The sequence below is a fragment of the Choloepus didactylus genome, chromosome 27 (assembly GCF_015220235.1).
Source record: "Choloepus didactylus isolate mChoDid1 chromosome 27, mChoDid1.pri, whole genome shotgun sequence".
Lineage (NCBI taxonomy): Eukaryota > Metazoa > Chordata > Mammalia > Pilosa > Megalonychidae > Choloepus > Choloepus didactylus.
Genome location: NC_051333.1, coordinates 16,378,985 through 16,399,021, shown reverse-complemented (window position 1 = coordinate 16,399,021; position 20,037 = coordinate 16,378,985). Strand labels below are relative to the sequence as shown.

General features: G+C 47.2%; 1 protein-coding gene across 5 annotated transcripts in view; it reads left to right on the top strand.

The window, feature by feature from the left end:
* SIPA1L3 (signal induced proliferation associated 1 like 3) overlaps positions 1-20,037 on the top strand; it is a 245,329-nt gene that overhangs the window by 206,525 nt on the left and 18,767 nt on the right. For all 5 annotated transcript variants that reach the window (XM_037818891.1, XM_037818889.1, XM_037818886.1 and 2 more), the window contains one exon: positions 8,012-8,233. In XM_037818891.1, coding sequence (XP_037674819.1) covers positions 8,012-8,233 — 222 coding nt within the window. The remainder of the gene's footprint in view (positions 1-8,011; positions 8,234-20,037) is intronic.

Below are 20,037 nucleotides of genomic sequence, written 5' to 3'. Positions count from 1 at the left end.
TCCATTTGAAATCTCTCAGCCACTGAAACTATTTCTTCTCATTTTGCATCCCCCTTTTGGTTAAGAAGATACTCTCAGTCCCACGATGCCAGGTCCAGATTCATCCCCGGTCCAGATTCATCCCCGGTAGTCATATCCTGCGTTGCCAGGGAGATTTACCCCCCTCGGAGTCAGATCCATGGGAGGTATTTGAGCACATAGTCTGATTTGTATTTTTAAAAGATCCCTCTGGATGTTTTAAAATGCAGAATGCAAGGGCTGCTGGGAAAGGGATGGGCCCTGCCATGCCCAGACAGGAAGCCCCTCCACCCACAGCCTGCCCTGGGCTCCAGCCCGTGCTGTGAAAGCCGCTGCAGCCTGTAGCAGCTTGTGCCCGTCGATGACTTCAATGACTCCACAGATGCACCCCCGAGACGTTCGTCATGGGAGCCTGGCTGCGGGCATGCTGCCAGGCGCCATCGCCTGCTGTGGGCACTGCAGTGGGTTGAGTGATCCCAGGCAGGCAGCCACCTGGCCCCCTTCCCTCTCCTGAGGCAGGGCACACTCCAAAGCGTCCTGGGTTTCCGGAGCAATTTGTCAGAGGCTGTCTGCTCCACGTGGAGGAGCTACATGTGTTAACACAGCCGGGCGTTCCCCTGCAGGCAGGAAGCACGTGGCCTTGCTTCCCCAGCTGGTGCCAGGAGTCTGCAGGATACCCTACTAGAGGCACATCCCTGAAAGGTAATCTGGGGGCCTCGGGATCAGCTGGAGCCCACCTGCCTAAGGAAGACGTCCTGTGTTAGGAGGCTGGGCTCACGCGTTAGAGCCCCGCTCAGAGAGTCACGGTCAGCTGGGGAAGAGAAACCCAGGCTCTGTCCAGGAACTCCCAGGCAGGAGGGAGCTACACAGGTATCTGTAGGAGGGAGGAGCAGTGCAAAGGCTCTGAGGTGGCAATGTTTCTGTTTGTGGAACCGCTTCCATGCGTCTGGAGCAGAGTGAGTGAGAGGGAGACGGGAAGAAGCTGAGGGCAGAGAGGTGATGGGGGCAGGTTGTGGGGCCTTACGGGCCACAATGGGGACTTTATTGTTTCCTTCGAGTGAAATGGGGCCACAGAGGATCCTGAGCTGAGGAGGGACATCATCTGACTCTTGTGTTCACAGGCTCCCTCTGTTGCTTGTGTGAACAGATCTGGGGGGCAAGAGGGGAGTCTGGGAGCCCAGGGAGGTGGCCACTGTGATGATGCAGGTGGGCAGTGCCTGGTGGAGTTGGTGAGCAGTGGTTGGATTCCGGATCTGTTTTGAACCATTGAGTCTTAACCCCGTATCCTCTCTGCTTCCACCCTCCGAAAACCTCCCCCTTTGCTCCTTGGATCACAGGGTGGTATGTGGCTGCTCCCAGCTCCTACAGTGAAGCATAATTCCAGCCACGCGCAGGGCCTGATTCAACTCTCAAACCCAGTGCCAGATGCCAGAGAGAGAGGGCAAGGGTGGTCGAGCAGCTAAGGCCAAGCGGGGATGGTCCCCCAGGGACCTGCTTTGGGATATATGGGTGAGCAGTGTAGTTTCCCAGGCTCTGGCCTTGAACTTACCAACTACATGGGCTTCATCAGGCTCCTTAGATTCCCTGAGGCTCAATTGCAATTTCCTCATCTGCAAAATAGGGATAATAATAGGATCTACTTTCTAAGATTGCATGGATGAACCAAGATTATGCCTTTAAAGTACTTAGCCCAGGGCCTGACATAGCTGGAGTGCAAAAATATCAGCTGCTTTGTTTTATTTTTATTTGTTATTTATTTATCATTATTGTTGTCATTGTCGAGAGTCGGTACAGGGTCATGGTTAAAAGCATTGTCTCTTGAGCCAGATTGCCTGGGTTTGAATCCTGCCTCTGTCCCCTACCAGCTATATGATTTGGGGCAAGTTATTTACTCTCCCTGAGCCTCAGTGTCCCCACCTGAAACACAGAGGTGATGGTAGTTCCTGCCAGTGAAGTGATGCCTGTGACGTGCTTAGGACAGGTCCTGGCCACATGGGCTCACTGCAGTCAGCCCTGTCCACTGCTCTTCCTCCTGTAGGCAGGGGGCTGCCAGCTCCCTCTGAACCTGTCACTTCCTGCAGACCACCTAGGAGACCTCCCTCAGCCAATCCCCAGGGCTGGATAGAAGAGAAGCCTCATAAATGTTCCTGTCACTGGGATGTTTTTTGAAAAAAATTTTTTAAGCCACAGAACATTTTTCCCCAACAAAATCTTAAATGCTCCCCTAAGGTAGAAAACAAAAACTCAGAGCCTCTCTGGTTGAAGGTAGAGGTGGAGAATGCAGAGTGGGATCCCTGTCCCATCCCCATACCTTCTTAAGCCCAGAGCCCAGACCCAGTGCCGCTCTTTATGACTGGAGTGTGGGAGACACATCCCCAGCGCCTGGGCAGGTGCTGGGTGCTTTGCACATGTGGCCTCAGGAGGCATGGGCTGTCATGGCCTCATTTCCCAGATGAGCAAACTGAGGCTCACTCAGGAAAGGCCTCAGTCTAAGACTGCAGGTGTGTAAACCATGGGGGTAGGGTTGGAAGCTGGGTCAGGCACACAGCAAAGCCTGTGTTCTCATCTGCCACACTAGACCGCCTCATTTTTTCAAGGCGAGAAACTGAGGCCTTGAGCAGGCACCTGGCCATGCTGGTGCTTCTGAAAGAAAGTATGTTTGCTCTGTGCTAATGGGCAGGTGGGGTGAGAACTCCACCACGCGCAGTATGTCTTGCCCACGGCCGAGAAACGACCGTGCGTGCTGGGCACTTGGCACGTCTCGTGGTCCCTGGGGCATGTAGGAAGGGATGGATGCACCTCGGAGGACTGGGTCGAGCCACACAGCAGGTACAGAGGAATAGTTATTTGTTGAGGCCCCACTGTGCTTGAGATGCAGCCTGGGGAAATTCCTGAGGGTTGGGGAGATTGAAGACAGGGACACGTTCCTGGGAGTGCCTTTGGCTGCAACAGAAAATCCCAGCTCAATTAATTGGAGGGAGTGTATTAATTCATATAACAAGAAGTTCCAAGACAGGGAAGGCTCCAGGGTTGGGTAATTTATTGATCAAGGACTGAGATTCTGTCCCTGTTTTCCTTCTACCTCTGTCAGCCTGCGGGCTGCTCCTTTCAACCCCAAGGTGGCTGTCCCTCGACTAGATAGATAGTGTCCAGTGGCGGAGGAGGTGGGGTTCTCTCCAGATGTTTGGTTTGGGGGTTTTTTTGGTTTTTTTTGTTCGTTTGTTTGTTTCTGCCAAAAAGCCTTCCCCAGAAATCCCCAGCAGCCATTCCCCCTACGCACCCCTGATGTCTCATTGAACAGACATGGGTCACAGGCCCACCCCAAAGCCATCCCAGACCAGTGGCTTCAACCAGCCAGGATGTGCCCCCCAATGCAGGTGTCAGGTCCCCTTCCTCCAAAAGGGCTGAGTAAAATCAGCCCTCATTTCCGGGCTGAGGGAGATGAAGGTGACACTCAGCAGCGTCTGCCACCGGAGCTGAAGAGAGGGCAGACCTGTCTAGCAAGAGGCAGTGGATGGAGCTGACTAACAGATGCAGAGACAAAGGATGTTCATTTTTTTTTTCCTTCCCCTTTCCAAAAATCATCTCTTGTTTTTACAGTTCACAAAAGTTAAGTGTGACTATTGACAAGGTACAGAAATATGTACTGTAGAAAGTGAAACTTGGGGTTCAAATCGATTATGATATATTAGAGGAGACTCTCTTTAGGCCTTTTACATACAATCCTGTGGAGACATCTCCAGGACATTAAGTGGAAAATCCAGGTGCAGAACAAGCTTCTGATGGTGCTGCCATTTGTGTAAAAAAAAAAACAAGTAGGACGATATACACTCAGTCTCACACATACATGCTTGAGCGTGCACAGGCTCTCTGTTGAAGAAGAAAAAGAGCAGTTGTCCCTAGGAGAGAACCTGAGGTGTCTGAGGGCCACTTCCTTTTTACCCCGTGCCCATTTATATGGTTTAATTTGACTTTTATTCTGTGCATTTACCCCCATCATTACTACCTCCAGAGATAATCAGCTAGTGTACACTCTTCCAGAGATTTTTCTCCATATCTGTATCAACTCACCTGTTTCAAAAATTTTTCACCATTACCCATACTTCAGTTTACGTTGCCGTTCGCCATGGACATCTGTAATTAAGTTTCACTAAACTATTACCCTTACCTTACATGATACACAATGTTTTTTTATTCTATTCTCTATTTTTCCTTAATAATCCACTAAATTGATTTCATGAATACAATATACCTTTTATTTTTAAAAAGCAATAAACATACTATACACACACACACATTTCAAAAAACACAGGTCTTGCTTTGCACACCATGCCTTTTTTCTACTCAGACATCTGAGTTCATCCATAAAAAGAGATCTACCTCATTTTTGTACTAGCTGCATATTTTTCTATCCTGTGGATATGCTACAATCTAGCTGTTACTCCCCTATTAAAAGACATCAGCCCATTTCCAATTTTTTTAGATTACAAATGGTGCTACAGTAACCATTCTTACCATGCCTCCATACATTTCTTGTTTTTTTTTTTTTTTCCTGTGATGTGGATTTCTGAGAGGTCAGATGTTAGGCTGATGCTACTTATCCCTCATTTCTCAGCTCTGATGGCACTGCTTCTTTGGAAAAGGCTTCCCTGATCATCCCAGATACGGTCCATTACCAGTACCATATACTTCAGTGGCTCCCTGGGCATCCACTACTAATGCACAGCCTTTACCTTCTTAATAGATGTTGCTAAATTGTAAGCAGCTTATATAGTTGGATCTCACTTTTTTAATCCAATCTGATGATCTCTGTCTTTTGATTGGAGTATTTAAACCATTTATTAATGTAATTACTGATATGGTTGGGTTTACATTTGCCATTTTATATATTTTGCATATGTCTACCTTCCTTCTTGTTCCTCTGTTCTTCCTTTACTGCCTTATTTTGCGTTGAACAAATATTTTTAATATACCATTTGGATTCCTTTTTTTTTTAACTATTATTTTTTACTTAATTTCTTAATGGTTTCTCTAAGGGTTACTATATGCATATGCACCTTAATTTTCAAATCTAATACTGATTAATGCTAACTTAATTCCAATAAATATAGAATCTCTTCTCTGATATAGCTCTATTCCCTCCTCCTCCTTTGTGCAATTCTGTCATATACATTACATCTATATATGTTATAAAGCAAAAACAGTGTTACAATAATTGCTTTATACAATATTATGTCTTCAAAGAAGAGCATAAATCAGAAAAAACCTGTAGAGTCTTATTTTAACTCACATGCTTAGCATCTTGTGCTCTTTTTCTCCCTATGGGTTCAGATCACCATATGGATAATTTCCTTTCAGTCTGAGGACTTCCTTTATTATTTCTCATAAGCAGGTCAGCTAACAGTGAATTTTCTGTTTGATTACCTATAAGTGTTGTTATTTTTGTCATCATTTTTGAAGGATAGTTGTGCTGAATACATAATTCTCGATTGAGTTTTATCTTTCAGCACTTTGAAAATGTCATTCCATTGCCTTCTGGTCTCCGTTGTTTCAAGTGAGAAATCAACTCTTAATGTGTTGGTGCTCCTTTGTATATGATGGATTGTTTTTCTCTTGCTGTTTTCAAGATTTTTATTTTAGTATTTGACTTTCAGCTATTTGTCTAGGTTTGAATCAGTTTGTATTTATACTTTTTGGGGGTTGTTGAGCTTTTTATATAGGTAGATTGTTTTTCATCATATTTGTGAAGCTTTAAACCATTATTTTTGCAAACATTTCCTCTGACCCTTTCTTCTCCTTCTAAAACTGTCATTGCACATATGTTGGTATGCTTGATCCCAAAGGTCTGTAAAGCTCTGATCACCTTTTTCCTAATTTTTCCTGTGTTCTTCAGATTATATAATTTCTATTAGCATGTTTTCAAATTCACTCTTTCTTCTGATATCTTGAATCTATTTTTGAACTCCTGTAGTGAATGTTTCATTTCAGTTACTGTACTTTTCAACTCCAAAATTTCCATTGTTCTTTTTTATCATTTCTTCCTCTTTCTTAACTTATCTCTGTTACTGATTTGTTGTTGTCATACTTGAATTCTTTAAACATGGTTTCCTTTAGATTTTTGACCGTATGTATAATAGTTGGTTGCTTTGAAGTTTGCTAAATCCAATATATGGGGACAATCAGAGATAGTTTCTATTGACTGCTTCTTTTTTTCTGAATATGAGTCATGCTTTATTATTTCTTTGTTTGTCTTGTAATTTTTGTTAAATACTGGACATTTTAGGGAATAAGTTGTAGCAACTCTGTGTTCTGATTATTTCTCCCAAAAGATAGTTGTTGTTTTGTTTTATTTTGTTTCTTTGGGTTAAATCTGTGAAACCTGTCCCCTGCAGTATAGCTGTGATGTCTCTGCTTGGTTTTTTCATTGTTGTTGTTCCTCGTGTTGTTATTTTTAAGACTGGCTTCTTAGCTTTCGCTCCTGGGTCTGTGTAGGTTAGTGGTCAGCCAGTGATTGGACAGAGGTTGTGCTCAACCACCTTGAACCATTAAGACCTCCATCCTCTGCCGATGGATCTATGTCTGGGCAAGGGAACACATTCAAAGCTCAGGCCATTTTGAGTTTCCTATGCACACAGCCTCAGCGTCGGCCAGGAGTGCATTTCTAGCTTGGGCCTTCTCTGGTTTTTGTTGCACGTGAACATGCTTGCTCCAATCACAACTGCAGTCTCAGGCTAGTAGAGCTATTGTCCCTCCCTTCTTGCCTGCCTCCCAGATCATCACTTCACTTACAAAGCTGCTGGGAGTAAGCAGTGCCCACTGTTCCAACCAAGTGAGCCACCTTTGTTTTCAGCAGAGAAACTCCTGATCTTTACAACCTGCCCTGCTCTGGCAGAACTTCCTTGTTCACAGAGGAGGAAGGGGGGTGGGAGCAGCCCCAGGCCAAAAACGCCACAGATTCCTTATGTTCTTACCCAAAGTTCAGCAAATTTTTTAGCATAAATGCTTATCATAGTGTCGTAGGCCTTTGGTCAGTCTCCAGAGTGCTGAAATGGGTGGATTTTTCTTTTGGGGGAAAGGATTTCCCAATCTCCTCATTTGACCATAGGCAAAAGTTCCATCCCTTAATCTTGCTAAATTTATTGACTTTCAAAGTGGATTCACTAATCTAGACTACAAGGATGTTGATTTTCCTTGACTACCTCTTATTTGAAAGGGAATTGGAAATTTGTGAAAAACTTGAAAAGGTTGATTTACCTTAGCGGAGTAAGCAGTTGTGTCTCTCAGTTGATAGAACCAGGTTTGTTGTGGCACTGATGCAACAAGAGTCCAGCTATTGGAATATTGTGCTGTTGTGTTAGATTAGATCAGCTGGAATTGTGCCTAGTGTGTTCTGTGCACCTGAAAAGTACTTGATGAATAAGCTACTGGCAAGATATAGTGTTACATTAAAAAAAAAAATCACAAGTTATAGAGAACAATGTATTAGTATGATCCCAATGATGTAAAAACATGGTCCTCCCACCCACCCCCTAAATTTTAAGTCCTGTTTTTCTGATTGTATATACAACTAGTTTTCTAATGTGTACATAATGTTTAAGAAAGAAATAGAGCAATAGAAATAGTGACCATAGTCACCTCTAGGGAGGGTTGGACGGGACCCCCGCCTTCAGCTGGGTTGGTTTTGCCCTGGAGAAGGGGAATCCCAGGGGAGCATCCACCCACTGGGGGTGACTTTTAGATTCCCACAGAGGTACTGAATGAGCTAGAAGGACATTCCTGGGATGGAAGGGAGCTGTACAGGCAGCTCTTCCTTTTCTCCATGTTAGATTTCTGTATTGTTGAAATTTTTCCCAGTAATCGTGTATTCATGTGTCGCTTATATAAATGAGATTTGTTTGTTTGTTTGTTTGTTTCCCAAGAGTAAGTTTAAATAGATCAGGTTTACCAAATGTGAATGGGCTTCATTTTTTCTTTCTTTCTTTTTGCTTTGCAGTGACATGGGCTCGAGGGCTGGCTACCCGGCTCAGGTTTACAAAACTGCCAGTGCAGAGCCTGCCCGGCCCTCGCAGCTGGCCCAGTCCAACCCCTTCCAGCTCTCCACCTCCGTCCCCAAGTCCTTCTTCTCCAAGCAGCCTGTGCGCAACAAGCACCCAGCAGGATGGAAGAGAACTGACGAGCCCCCGCCGCGGCCACTTCACTTCACTGACCCAAAGAAGTAAGTACCTGGCACCCCCGGTGAGGCACCCACCAGAGCTGAGCCTGAGCGTCCCTGGGCCAGGGAAGGGGGTGGTGCCTCGTTCACCCACTCAGCAGGTGACTCTGGGATCCAGCTGTGAACAAGACAGACAACTGTCCTTGCCCTCAGGGAGCTGACACTCTGGTTGGGGAAACAACAGTAAATACGATTAGTGGGGTAAATAAGCAAAGCCTGAAATAGGTCAGGTGTGGAGAGCTCTGTGGTTCTGGGTGAAGAACATTCTAGGCAGAGGGAATAGCAACTGCAGAGACCCTAAGGGAGGAGCGTGCCTGGCCTCCGGGAGGAAGTTGCGATGGCTGGAGCAGCATGAGCGAGGGCTAGAGTGGTGGCCCCTGAGGTCAGGGGGGCAGTGGCACAGATTATGTTGGGTCTTGTGGGCCAAATGGAAGGGCTTGGGCTTTGATTTTGGTTTTAATATTTCCTGCAGTAACATGTATGCTATCAATTTGCCATTTTAACCATTTTAAAGCAAACAATTCAGTGGCATTAATTACGTTTACAAGGTTGTGCTTCTGTCACCACCATCCATTACCGAACTTTTTCATCCCCTAAAACAGACACTCTGTACCCGTTAAGCAGTCACTCCCCATCCCCCCCTCCCTCTAACTTACTCTCTGTCTCTATGAATTAGGGCTTTGACTTTTGCTGTAAGTGAGAAGGAGCTCAGGAGGGTGTGGAGCAGAGGAGGGACATGGATGTGAACAGGGTGCCGTGGCTTGTGTCGGGAACAGACTGCAAGGAACAGGGGAGCAGTGAGGTCTGGGCGGGAGACGAGGGGCCAGGCCAGGGTGCAGGCCATGGAGTAAGGAGAAGTGGGCAGGTGCTGGGTGGATTTTCTGAAATTGGAGCAGATGGGATCTGCTAGTAGATCAGCTATGTTAGAGAAAGGTTGAAGATGACACCGTGTTTGTCACCTGAAGGATAGATTTGCCTTGAACTGAGATGGGACTGAGTAAGGAGTGAGTTTGGGGATCAGTTCAGGGGCTCAGTGTTGGCTGTGTTGAGTTTGAGATGCACGTTATACGTCCAAGCAGAGACATCGAGTTTGTACTTGGATAAGGGGTTTTGAGAAGTCAGGCTGGAAGGAGAAATTGGGCATCATCAGCATAAAGCCACAAGGCTGGAAGAGTTCACCAGCTGAGGGAGTACGGATAGAGGGGAAGAGAGGTTTAGGACTGAAAATCTGACGAGGAGCAGCCTATGGAGTAGCCCAGGGGTGGTCAGCGTGAGAGGCCGAACGAGCTGAGAACGGAGTGGAAGACTGAGCTTCATGGGGGTCACTCGCTAGTGCTAGGTGAGAAGGTAGGGTAGGAACTGGAGGCAGCAAGTGTGAGGAGTTTTGCTGCAAAGAAAAAAGAAAGAAAAAGAGTATATATTTATGAAGTAAGGGGCTGTTAGTGTTGTTTTCTTTAAGACGGGACATGATTCCTGATGTTTACTGAGCACTCCCCCTACCCCCAGCTCGTTCCTAAGTTCTTTTACATGACTTAATTCACTGAATCCTCACAACAGCCCCATGAGGCAGACCTGTTATTTTCCCCATTTTACAGATGAGGAAAGTGAGGCCCAGGAGCGCACACTGGTAAGGCATGGAGTTTGGATCTGAGCCCAGGAAGCTGGTCCAAAGCCCCTGCTCTGCTTTGTGGGGGGCTCTGCCCTCCTCTACCCTATTCTTTATAGCATCTTATTCCATGACCTGAATAAGGCAATAATAACAGGCCGTTCAAATTTGTGGATGACACAAGAGCAGTGTCAGAAGACAGAAAAGGAGTCTCTAGAGATGTTGGCAGGCAAGTGTGCCGAACTCACGTTGAGAATCCAGTTCACCGTCTCACTGACACCCGGAGGGAACTTCTGAAACTAGATTCTGATGATGTCACTCCCCCACTTAAAACCTCCAGGGGCTCCCTCTGCTCCCAGTATTAATTATAAAGGCTCACGCTGACCAAACTCGTTTTTGTACCAGGCACTACTGTGCCATGTGCTTTGTCCGTACCCCTGCCCAGACCTGGCATGATCTCCATGCTCACCTCTCAGTCCTCATCTCTTCCCGTTCTCCCCTCACTCACTCTGCTCCAGCTGCACCAGCCTCTTGACACTCCTCATCATGCCGTGGACAGGCCCGCCTCGGGGCCTTTGCCCTGGCTCTGCTCCCTGCCTGGAATGCTTTCTCCAGCTCTCCTCATGGTCGGCTCCGTGAGGGCTCAAATACCTGCTCCTCATGTAGGCCCTTCTGGCCTTATGTAGCCCCTGCTGTCATTCTGTGTCACTTCACCCTGTTTCACTGTCTGTTTCCATGGCAGGTGTCACAAGGACAGAGGTCTTTCTGTCTTGGTCACAAAACGGCACACTGCAGGTGCTCTGTCAATGAATATATGAGCCGCGAATCCTCTCAGCAACACCAATAAGTAGACACTGTAAGGCCCGCACTTTTCAACATGGCTGGAGAGTAGCAGGAGACCTCCCTTAAAAAGGGGTGAGGATTCAGACCCTCACAAAGCTGGGGGGGTGAGGTTCTGTGCCCCACCTCTGTTGGCCCCCAAGTTTTCTCCTGATGGCCCCTCTGCGACTGTGCCTGTCTTAGGTTGTTCCTTCCTTGAGGAATCTTACCCGTCTCTGGCTAGCCAGCCATCCTCCAGGGCCATACAGGGTGAAGTAAGGGAGGGGCAACGCCCCCCAAGAGGGTTAGTTTTGTTTCCTTGACAACCTATGCCCCCGTGGCCTCCATGCTCAACAATGGTTTGGACCCAGGCAGCCAAAATAAGGAGGAGGGAAAACTGAACGAACTGTTGCCTTGTTGCAGCAATGGGGGGTTAGGAATATAAGTCCAATAGGTATAATTTTCAGAGTGAGCACATGCCGGAGATATACTCACAGCAATAGCAATAAGAGCCAACATTGCTGCCGTCAGGTTAGAACCTGTCATAGGCAGCTTGTCTCGTTGGACTTGTTTTTCAGCATCCTGACATAATTTCTTTATCTGCCCCCAAGTTGGATGTCAGGCTTCCCTGGTTCGGGGTGTTGGCCCGATCACTGTTGTCTTCAGTGTCAGACCCTGGAACTGCATCACTGGTGGCTCGATGTCCCGTAGGAATTTTCTTTTCTTTGCTGCGTTCATGGTACGGCTTCAGTCGTCGGGCTGGTATCCAAAGTGGTGCTCGTCCGTCACCTGGGGAAACACAAGCATAACCTCTTCCCCATGTTAATAAAGTACCCATTGTCCATTCATTAGTTAGCATGTCCTTCCACCATGTAGGAGGTGCTTTCTGGAAATAATGTTTCAGTGTTGTTTTTTCAGCTGGAAAATGTCATTCTGCGGCAGTGCCACCCAGTTTTTCATAAAAATTTAGAAAATTTAAAGTAAATAAAGCTTTTGATAATCGTTTATGGGGAGTTCCATCATCTCCCCCTTTTTGTTAACATAATTTTTAAAGTATGATGGGCACGCTCAGCAATAGCTTGTCCTTGAGAATTATAAGGAATACCAGTGGTATGACGAATGCCCCAAGTCATAGTAAAGGTAGCAAATTTTGCAGATGTATAGGCTGGGCCATTATCGGTTTTTAAAGTACAGGGCAAGCCCATAGAGGCAAAACAGGCAAAAAGGTGAGTACGAACATGTCAAAATGTTTCACCGGTTTGTGCTGTGGCCCAAAGAAAGCCAGAGTACATATCAATGCTGACATGAACAGTGGCTAAGCGGCCAAAGAAGGGATATGAGTAACATCCATTTGCCATAAATCGTTAGGGGCTAGACCACGAGGGTTAACACCAGGATCCTGCAAAGGTGGAGCAGTAAGGAGTTGACAATTAGGACAAGAAGAAACAATATCTTTAGCTTGTGTTCTAGTAAGGGAAAATCGAGTCATGAGTCCTTGCACATTAAGATGAGTACGCGAGTGAAAATGAGAAGCTTCTGAAATAATAGGCAGTAATAATTTATCCACAGCAGCATTGCCAGCTGCTAAAGGGCCTGGGAGGTTGGTATGGGAACAAATATGGGTAATATAAAAAGGAGATACACGAGCACGAATAGCTGATTGTAGCTCAAGAAAAAGGTTAAATAAACAAGGAGGCAACTGTTGCTTAATAGATGCTGTTTCAATTTTACTAACTACATGAACAACATAGGCAGAATCAGATAAAATATTAACAGCCTCAGAAAAATCTGTTAAGACAGCTGTTACAGCAGCCAGTTCAGCTTGCTGGGCAGAGAAATGAGGAAGATCTAAAACTTTGGACTTAGGGCCAGTATAGGCAGCTTGACCTTTAGATGACCCATCAGTAAAAACAATGGGAGCATTGATTAAAGGCTCACAAGAAGTATACTTAGGCAGTATCCATTGTGTACGTCGAATGAACTGGAAAAGATCATTTTTTGGATAATGATTATCCACCTGGCCAACATAGTCAGCTAGAGCAATTTGCCAGGCTAGTTGTTGCAAAATAACTGAGAGTTCTTCAGCAGTTATAGGGAGCACAGGAGAATTCCAAGGACTAAAAGACTCTTCAGTATGCTGCAAGGACAATTGTTCTTGAACCAATTCATGTAAAGCCTCTAATTTTTCTTTTGTAAGCGGCCACTGCTCTACCCGTACCGGTTTTGTTGTCGTCCATACTAATGGGACAGGTTGGGGAGGCGAATGAACAGCGGCCGCCACTAAAAAGGTTTATATCCTAAACCAAATTGGTCACATTTTGGTGAGACTTGGGTGGGTGAAGGGGTACCTTGCAAACGTACGCCAAGCCCACAGCTAGGGGCATACCCCATATTTGCCATCATTTTGTGGCTTTGAATACTGTATACTCCACTAGGAGGAGGGATATGTACAGTAGCACCCCATTGTTCAAGTAGGTCTCTGCCCCAATGATTAAGAGGCAGAGCAGCCACATAAGGTTGTAAAGTGGCCTTCTGTCCCTCAGGGCCAAGGCAAGGCAAAATATGAACACTTTGCATAAGTCCCTGAGGGGAGCCTAGGCCCACAACAGTAATTCGTGCCTCTTGGAGCCGGGCAATGAAATCTGGATACGATTCTTTTGGCCCTTGTAAAACCTTTTGAAAGGATTGCGCAGCTTTACCCTTAGCTTCAATTTTGTTCCAAGTTTGCAAACAACAACGGCGAATCTGCTCGATTGCCTGATCATTATAAACAGACTGATTTTCAACAGTGGAATAAGCTCCGTGGCCCAGTAATTGATCTAAATTTATATTTACTTTCTGTTGCCGATTATGTGCAGCCTGTCATTCTGCATGCTCAGTTCACCAAGTCCTAAATTGTAGATATTCTCCTGAGCTAAGGACTGTACGGGCTAATGTGGTCCAATCTATGGGAATTAGACGAGAACCTTCAGCTAAATTTTGCAATATGCCAACTGAAAAAGGGGAATGAACCCCATACATTTGTACAGCCTTTTTCAATTCTTTAAGAACTGCAAATGGGACATGCTCATGGAAGTAAGTATAAACTCCATCAGGATAATTAGCGTCTCGTCCAGGAGGCACTTCCTCACGAACCGTAACAGGGAAGGCAACAGGACAACACATGGCCTCTAAATCTCCTCGCCGCCTGGCTTCTGCGAGACCCTGCTGTACGCCAGAGAGGCGGGCAGGTTTAGCTGCCGGGGTACAGCTACGTGCAGGGAGAGGCGGCAGAGGAGGCGGGGGCCGTTCCTCCCAGCAAGGCGCAGGAGGAGGTTTGGGGCATTGACAAGAATAAAAAACTTGAGATTTTACTGGATCTTTTTTACCCTTATCATCATCAGAAAGAGGATTGGGACCAGTATTGTCATCAGACTCATATTCTTCCTCATCATCAGTTTTTAAAGTTTCAAGAACAGACTTAATTAAAGACCATGTAGACCAAACAGTAACAGGTAAATCAACTCCTTGCATATGTTTTTGTTTCAATTCCTTACCTACCCGCTCCCAGTCATGCAGTTCAAGGGAGCCAAGGGTAGGGAACCAAGAGCAGTATTTTTCAATAACCTGTAGCAATTCCAAGATTTGTGACTCCCCCACCTTGACACCGCTGGCCCGCAGCAGCTGCCGTAAGAGGGAAACATAGGAAACATATTTATTGTGTTCTTCAACATTACCCATTACCCTGCTTATAATGCTCGGGGTCGTTCTACAAGGAACGCATACAAACACCGCCGTTACCTCCCCCCGAGTTCCAGCGCCGCTGTACCCCCTTCGTTCAAGCGATTCTTCTGTCAGGAACCAGGTCCGGTTCTTAAGTCCCTGTTCGGGCGCCACTTATTGCTGACAGGGCGACGCAGGAAGGAGACACGGACACAAAGCTAAGAATTAAGGGAGCAGGGGGCCCACTTGCATCTCGTGCTAAGTGGACGACAATGCAGCCTTGCTCCAGCTATTTATTTCAGAAGATCAGGTGTGTATGCTAAAGGTGCTCAGGTGGGGGAGAGCCCACCAAATACTTATGTTTACATCAGGTGCATACAATCTAGGTTTAAGACAATGGTAGTCACAAGACACACATCTTTACAGGGCGGGCCTGCATGGCATTCTGTGCAGGCCTGCAGCTCAGCGTTCTAAGCCACCACCCCAGATATGCCTCAGGCAACATGGAAGACTCAGTTCCCCACACACAGCTACTCTGCTGTCCTTCCTGCGTGCATGCTGTTCCCTTTCTGCCTGCATGCTGTTCCCTCTGCCTTCAATCCTTCCCCCACAGACACTCACTCCTCCCCATCCCTTGGGTCTCAACAGATACCTGCCCACCTTGGAGAAGCCCTGCCAACCTTCACACCAGGCTCCTACCCCCCTCACCTTCCAACCCCAGTGCTTCTTCCCTTCCCCAGCATCTGTCTTGGGGCAGGTCAGTCAGCAGTTTCCGTAGCAGTTTGCTTCCTCTCTGTCACCCCACTGGACTGGGGGCACTGGGAGAGCAGGGTCCACCCTGAGCCCCCCACAGGGCTAGGGCCTGACACATGGTAGGTGCTCAGAAAATAGCACAGCCTAATAGATGTGTCAGTCCAGACCAGACGACAGCACCCCTTGTTCTGAAAGGTAAGATCTGAAGAGAGAAGGGTTTCTTCTTACGTGTGTGCAAAAACAAGTGAACTAAATATGTAAGGTATTTGGGGACACAAATGAAATCATTTCATGGTTCCATGCAATATTTATTAATGAAATTACAGATACATTTTTAAAATCATATACACATAATACAGTACTTCAGAATCATTGCTTTTGTCCACACACCCAATTGCCCATTTCATGAAGCTGTTTTATTCAAACTCTGCAAGTTTAGAAATAGTGTCTTTAACATCATTAGAGGCACTTTTGAGTCACCCAACACAGTTTTCCAGAAAACATCATCTTCACCTCCAGTTGAATTATTTGAAGTAAAACATGTTTTTTTTAAATCACTGATTTAAAGTCACCAAAGTTTTATGCCAAGGCTCAAGAATTCATTTGTATAACTTATTTAGCTACTTTTACTGATTTCTGTACTGCTAACCCGTCATAAGCCTTTTATCTACATTAACTCATTTAAATCCTCACTGCAGAACAAGGAGGTATTGGTGCTTTGCATCCCATTTTCCTGATGAGGAAAACTGAGGTGCAGAATGCTTGAGTCACTTGCCCAAATTTGCTCAGCTAGCTAAGGTTTAATCATTGCCTGTGTATGTCCCCACAAGGTCACCACATCTTCCAAGGTCATTCCCTCAGGAATAATTGCCAAATCTGTTTGATTTCTTTGCCTCCTTTTTCATTGATTCTGATCAGTATACCTTGGAATTGTCCCAAATCAGCATTAGCTGAGGCCGGGCATCCCCACGGAGGCTGACGATGGCCACGACAGCATGAGGAGCGCCACCTTTCAGCCACGCTGTGCCTCTTGGCTGCCCAGTCCTGGCCCCATCTGTTCCTCATGGCCACCTCCTGAGAAGGGTCCTGTTCTTACCCCCATTTCCAGAGAAGGAAACCGAGGCACAGTTAGGTGCAGTACCTTGCCCAGGCTCACCCAACTGGAAGTGACAGAGCCGGGATTCAAACCCCGTAAGATAAAGGAGGGAGCACCTCGTCATGTGAGAGCCTCTGAAAGGGTTCATCTGAGGCCGGGTCTCTCACCTTCTGAGGAGTCACTTCTTGGTGGGGGGGGAGTCTCCCCTTACATTTGGGTCCATGCCCTATTTGTTGAACGAAAGAGGGAGTGAACTAGTGAAGGATGGAGCGCTGTATGCCATTGGGACCAAGAGCCTCTGCCACAAAAGGACCCTCACACTCAGCCTTTTGACGGTTGGGAGGCCCCGCAGCAGCACTGCCTCCAGGAGACTACCAGACAGCCCCGTTTTGCCCACTTTGCCCCAGGACTCTGAACTCATTGGCCTGCCTTCTCCCAACCATTGGAGGGGCAGACAGCGGAGCAGCCAGGGGCTAGAATCCGTCTTTCATGGCTTATCTCCACCTTAGCCCTGCAGTGCCTCAGATTGCTCCTCTTTAAACCGGGGTGACAGTCCTTTACCTCCCAGGGTTGTTGTGAGGATTTATTGAGTTCCTCCCAGTGAGGCCCCCAGCATCAAGTTTGCACTGCACAGGGTTAGCTCCTGAGGGTACGACTGGGCAGACGGGTTTCAGAGCTGGCAGGGGATGTCCTGCTGGGGTCCAGCAGAGCTGGGGGTGGGACCTCCTCGGCAGGCTGGCCTCAACCCAACTGAAGGGCTCATGCTGCCTCTGCAGGCAGAGCGGCCCCCCTACCACCCGGAGGGGCAGCCAAGGATGCCGACACCACTGAGCGCTGAGTGTTACGTAGCCAACAGCACCACATGGGGCTGTCATGAGGTCCGTGGGTCTGGGCCCTGTTGTCCCCCATCTGCGGGGCCCCAGGACCTGATGAGGAACTGGGCCCTCAGGAACAGCTCTGTCTTTGCCTTAAGTGTGGAGTGCTGGTTAGGAGGGCAAGCGCCCAATTTGTGCTCAAGGACCCTGGGCCTGAGCCTCGTCGTCTGTAAGGAGGGGCGAGCCACTGCTTCTGGTATGGCCGTCAAGCAGGTGAGGTGAAATAATGCATGTAAAGGGCAGCCCGGGCCTGAGAGAGAGTGAGTGCTCAGGAAGTGAGCTGCTGCCGTCACTCCAACTGCAGTTAAAAGCAGGGTCCCTGCGCCGGCTCTCCTCCTCCTCCACTGTCACTGTGTTGGAACCTCTCAGAGCCTGAGTTCACTCGTCAGTAAAGTGAGGATAGTGTTCAAACCTGCCTCACACAGTTGCCATGAGGAATGAATGCCATCACACATGAGATGCCGTGACCACAGGTGGGGGCCTGGCATCCCCGGGAGCTGCTGTTGGGATCTGTGCATAGCGAACACCGTGTCCCATCACAAGCCAGATAAGGGGCAGCTCATAGCATCCGACAGACATGGGTTCTGTTGTTTGCTTGGTAGCTGTGTGGTCTTGCTCAAGTCTCCTCAACTGCCCATGCCTCAGTTTCTCCAGCCACAAAAGGGGAAGACGGGTACCTGCATCCCCAAGGTGGTGTGACGATTCGTAAGCACGTTGGCTAGTGCTCAGCATCCTGCTGTGCTCAGTTGTGCTTAGCTGTTAGGCTGGCAAGCTGGCGTCTAGTGATTGACACCTGGCATTTGGGCTCCCTCCTCCTCCAGGTGTAGGGGCTCCTGCATCCAGCGCAAGGAAGGAGCAGGGATGGCTTCTCCCCGACCCTCTCCCCACTGATCTCTCCCAGCCGTCCTTCCAGGGTCAGGCATTCTCAGAGCTGGGAATGCTCCTGCTGCCTGGGTGTGGAGCCAGCATGTATCCTCACAGCGTCGCTGGCAGAACCCCCAGCTCAGCCAGGCCAAGCAGTGCTAATTAGCTTAATTAACCCAGTCCCGAAGGAGCTGCCCAGTTGGAGGCCAGAGCCCGAAGTCAGCTGGGATCGGGCCCAGCCAAGTTTAATTGATCAGTCGCCCCCCACCTCTGGCATGTCTGTCACAGGAAAAGGAAGTTGCTGTTGGCTGGGTCCTAAGTGCAGAGCCTTCTTTGTCATTTTTCTGTCTTTTTTTAATGTAAGGGGTTTATTCCACAAGATGGCAAAATCCCAGCTCAGGAAACATGGGCAAATCAGATATGTCCAGTGTCTTCTGTCAAAATTACATGAGGAAAAGATGCATCACAGTGTTTTCTTCTTTTGGGCTTCAAACAGGTAAAAAAAAAAATTTACAGGGTAGAAACGAAAATGGTACAATAGGGTTTGCAGTGAAAAATAAGCCTCTCTCCTTCCCTGGCCCCAGGCCACCCAGCTCCCCTCCCTGGAGACAACCATTGTTTCATTTCTTCTACTTCCTTCCAGCAATGTCCCAAACATGACCAAGCACACATAATTATGTGTTTCCCTCACTTTCTTTTTATTTATTGGCCTGGTCAACTCCTAGATAAACTCTTCTGCCTTTTTTTCCTTGCTTTTTTCTCTTCAGGCATCTTGGCAACAGTTCTGTGTTAAAACTTAGAAAGCTACTTCATTCTTTTTGGTAGTCCATTTTTTCCTCAAAGGTTATTAGGTTTGGACAATTATGGAGGCTAGAGATGTGAAAAAAAGAAAAATTAGAGATACTCAAGTCCAGGTTGTTTATGGTTTTTAACCTGGAATAAATGCCATTTTAAATTACTGCGTAGAATTCACATGTTAAAGAGTACATTGGAAAATTTTTCCAGAAGAAAGAGAATAAGAGCAAAAATGATCAATTTGGCTCTCCAACATGAATTTCACCATGCTTTTCCCCATTAGATGTGCTCACACAGCACTCTAATAGTGTCAAGCCATGGAGCCTTCAGCAGATGGGACAGGTGGTGGATCTAAGGTTTGGGAGAGAAGGGTCTAGCACAGTTTGTTCCGGTGAACCAGGCGTCCACTGTCGGAATGCCCCATTGGAATACCAGAGGTCCTGGGAGCTGGGAAGGCGATTTTATCAAATGACCATAAATGAAACAGACAAGGAAGACAAGGAAGGAATTCTTGTGTTCTTTTGGCTTAACTTTTTTTTTTTTTTTCTGTATCACAATACTTTTTTTCTGTTTTACAAGTCATTTAAGCTTCTCGAAAAAGAAAGAAAAAGCTAGCTAGCTTCCTTCCTGTGATACACATTTAAACTACTTTTGAGCACTACAGTGTGGCAGGCCCTGTTCCCGACACCAGCTGAGACTGCAGGTGAGGGTCCAGCCTCACAGGTGCTTTGGTGGAGGGAGTGGGACAGCAAACCCACAAAGCCACACAAGCCAAACCCTACTGAGAGTGCAGCGAAGATTCCACCCAGGATTATGTGACTGAGAGCAGCTGAGCTGAGAGGGGGCCCCAGTGGGCTGGAGAGTCAGAGGTGGCCTCTCTGAGGAGGGATATCTGAGCTGAGACAGAAAGATGGCAAGGTGCCAGCCATGAGGAGCACTGGGAAGGGCACTGCAAGTAGAGGTAACAGCCATTGCAAAGGCCCTGAGGCAGGAGCGTGCCTTGTATCTTTAAGGAACATCAAAGAGGCCCTTGTGGCTAAGAGTGGGAAGAGATGAGGGCAGAGGGGGGCTGGAAGATTGTGTAGGGCCTCGGGAAGATTATGTAGGGCCTTGTGGCTGGTGAGGAATGTTTTTAGAAAGTGAACTCCCCATATATTACATCCTTGGAGATGAGAGTTTGATAAACTCCAGTATACCAAGCTAAGCTTGGTGTGAGTTTTGTTTTATAAAAATGGTTTCATGAAATGCATATCGCTTCCTTTCCGCATGACATGTCTGGGAGGACCTCTTTCCAGGT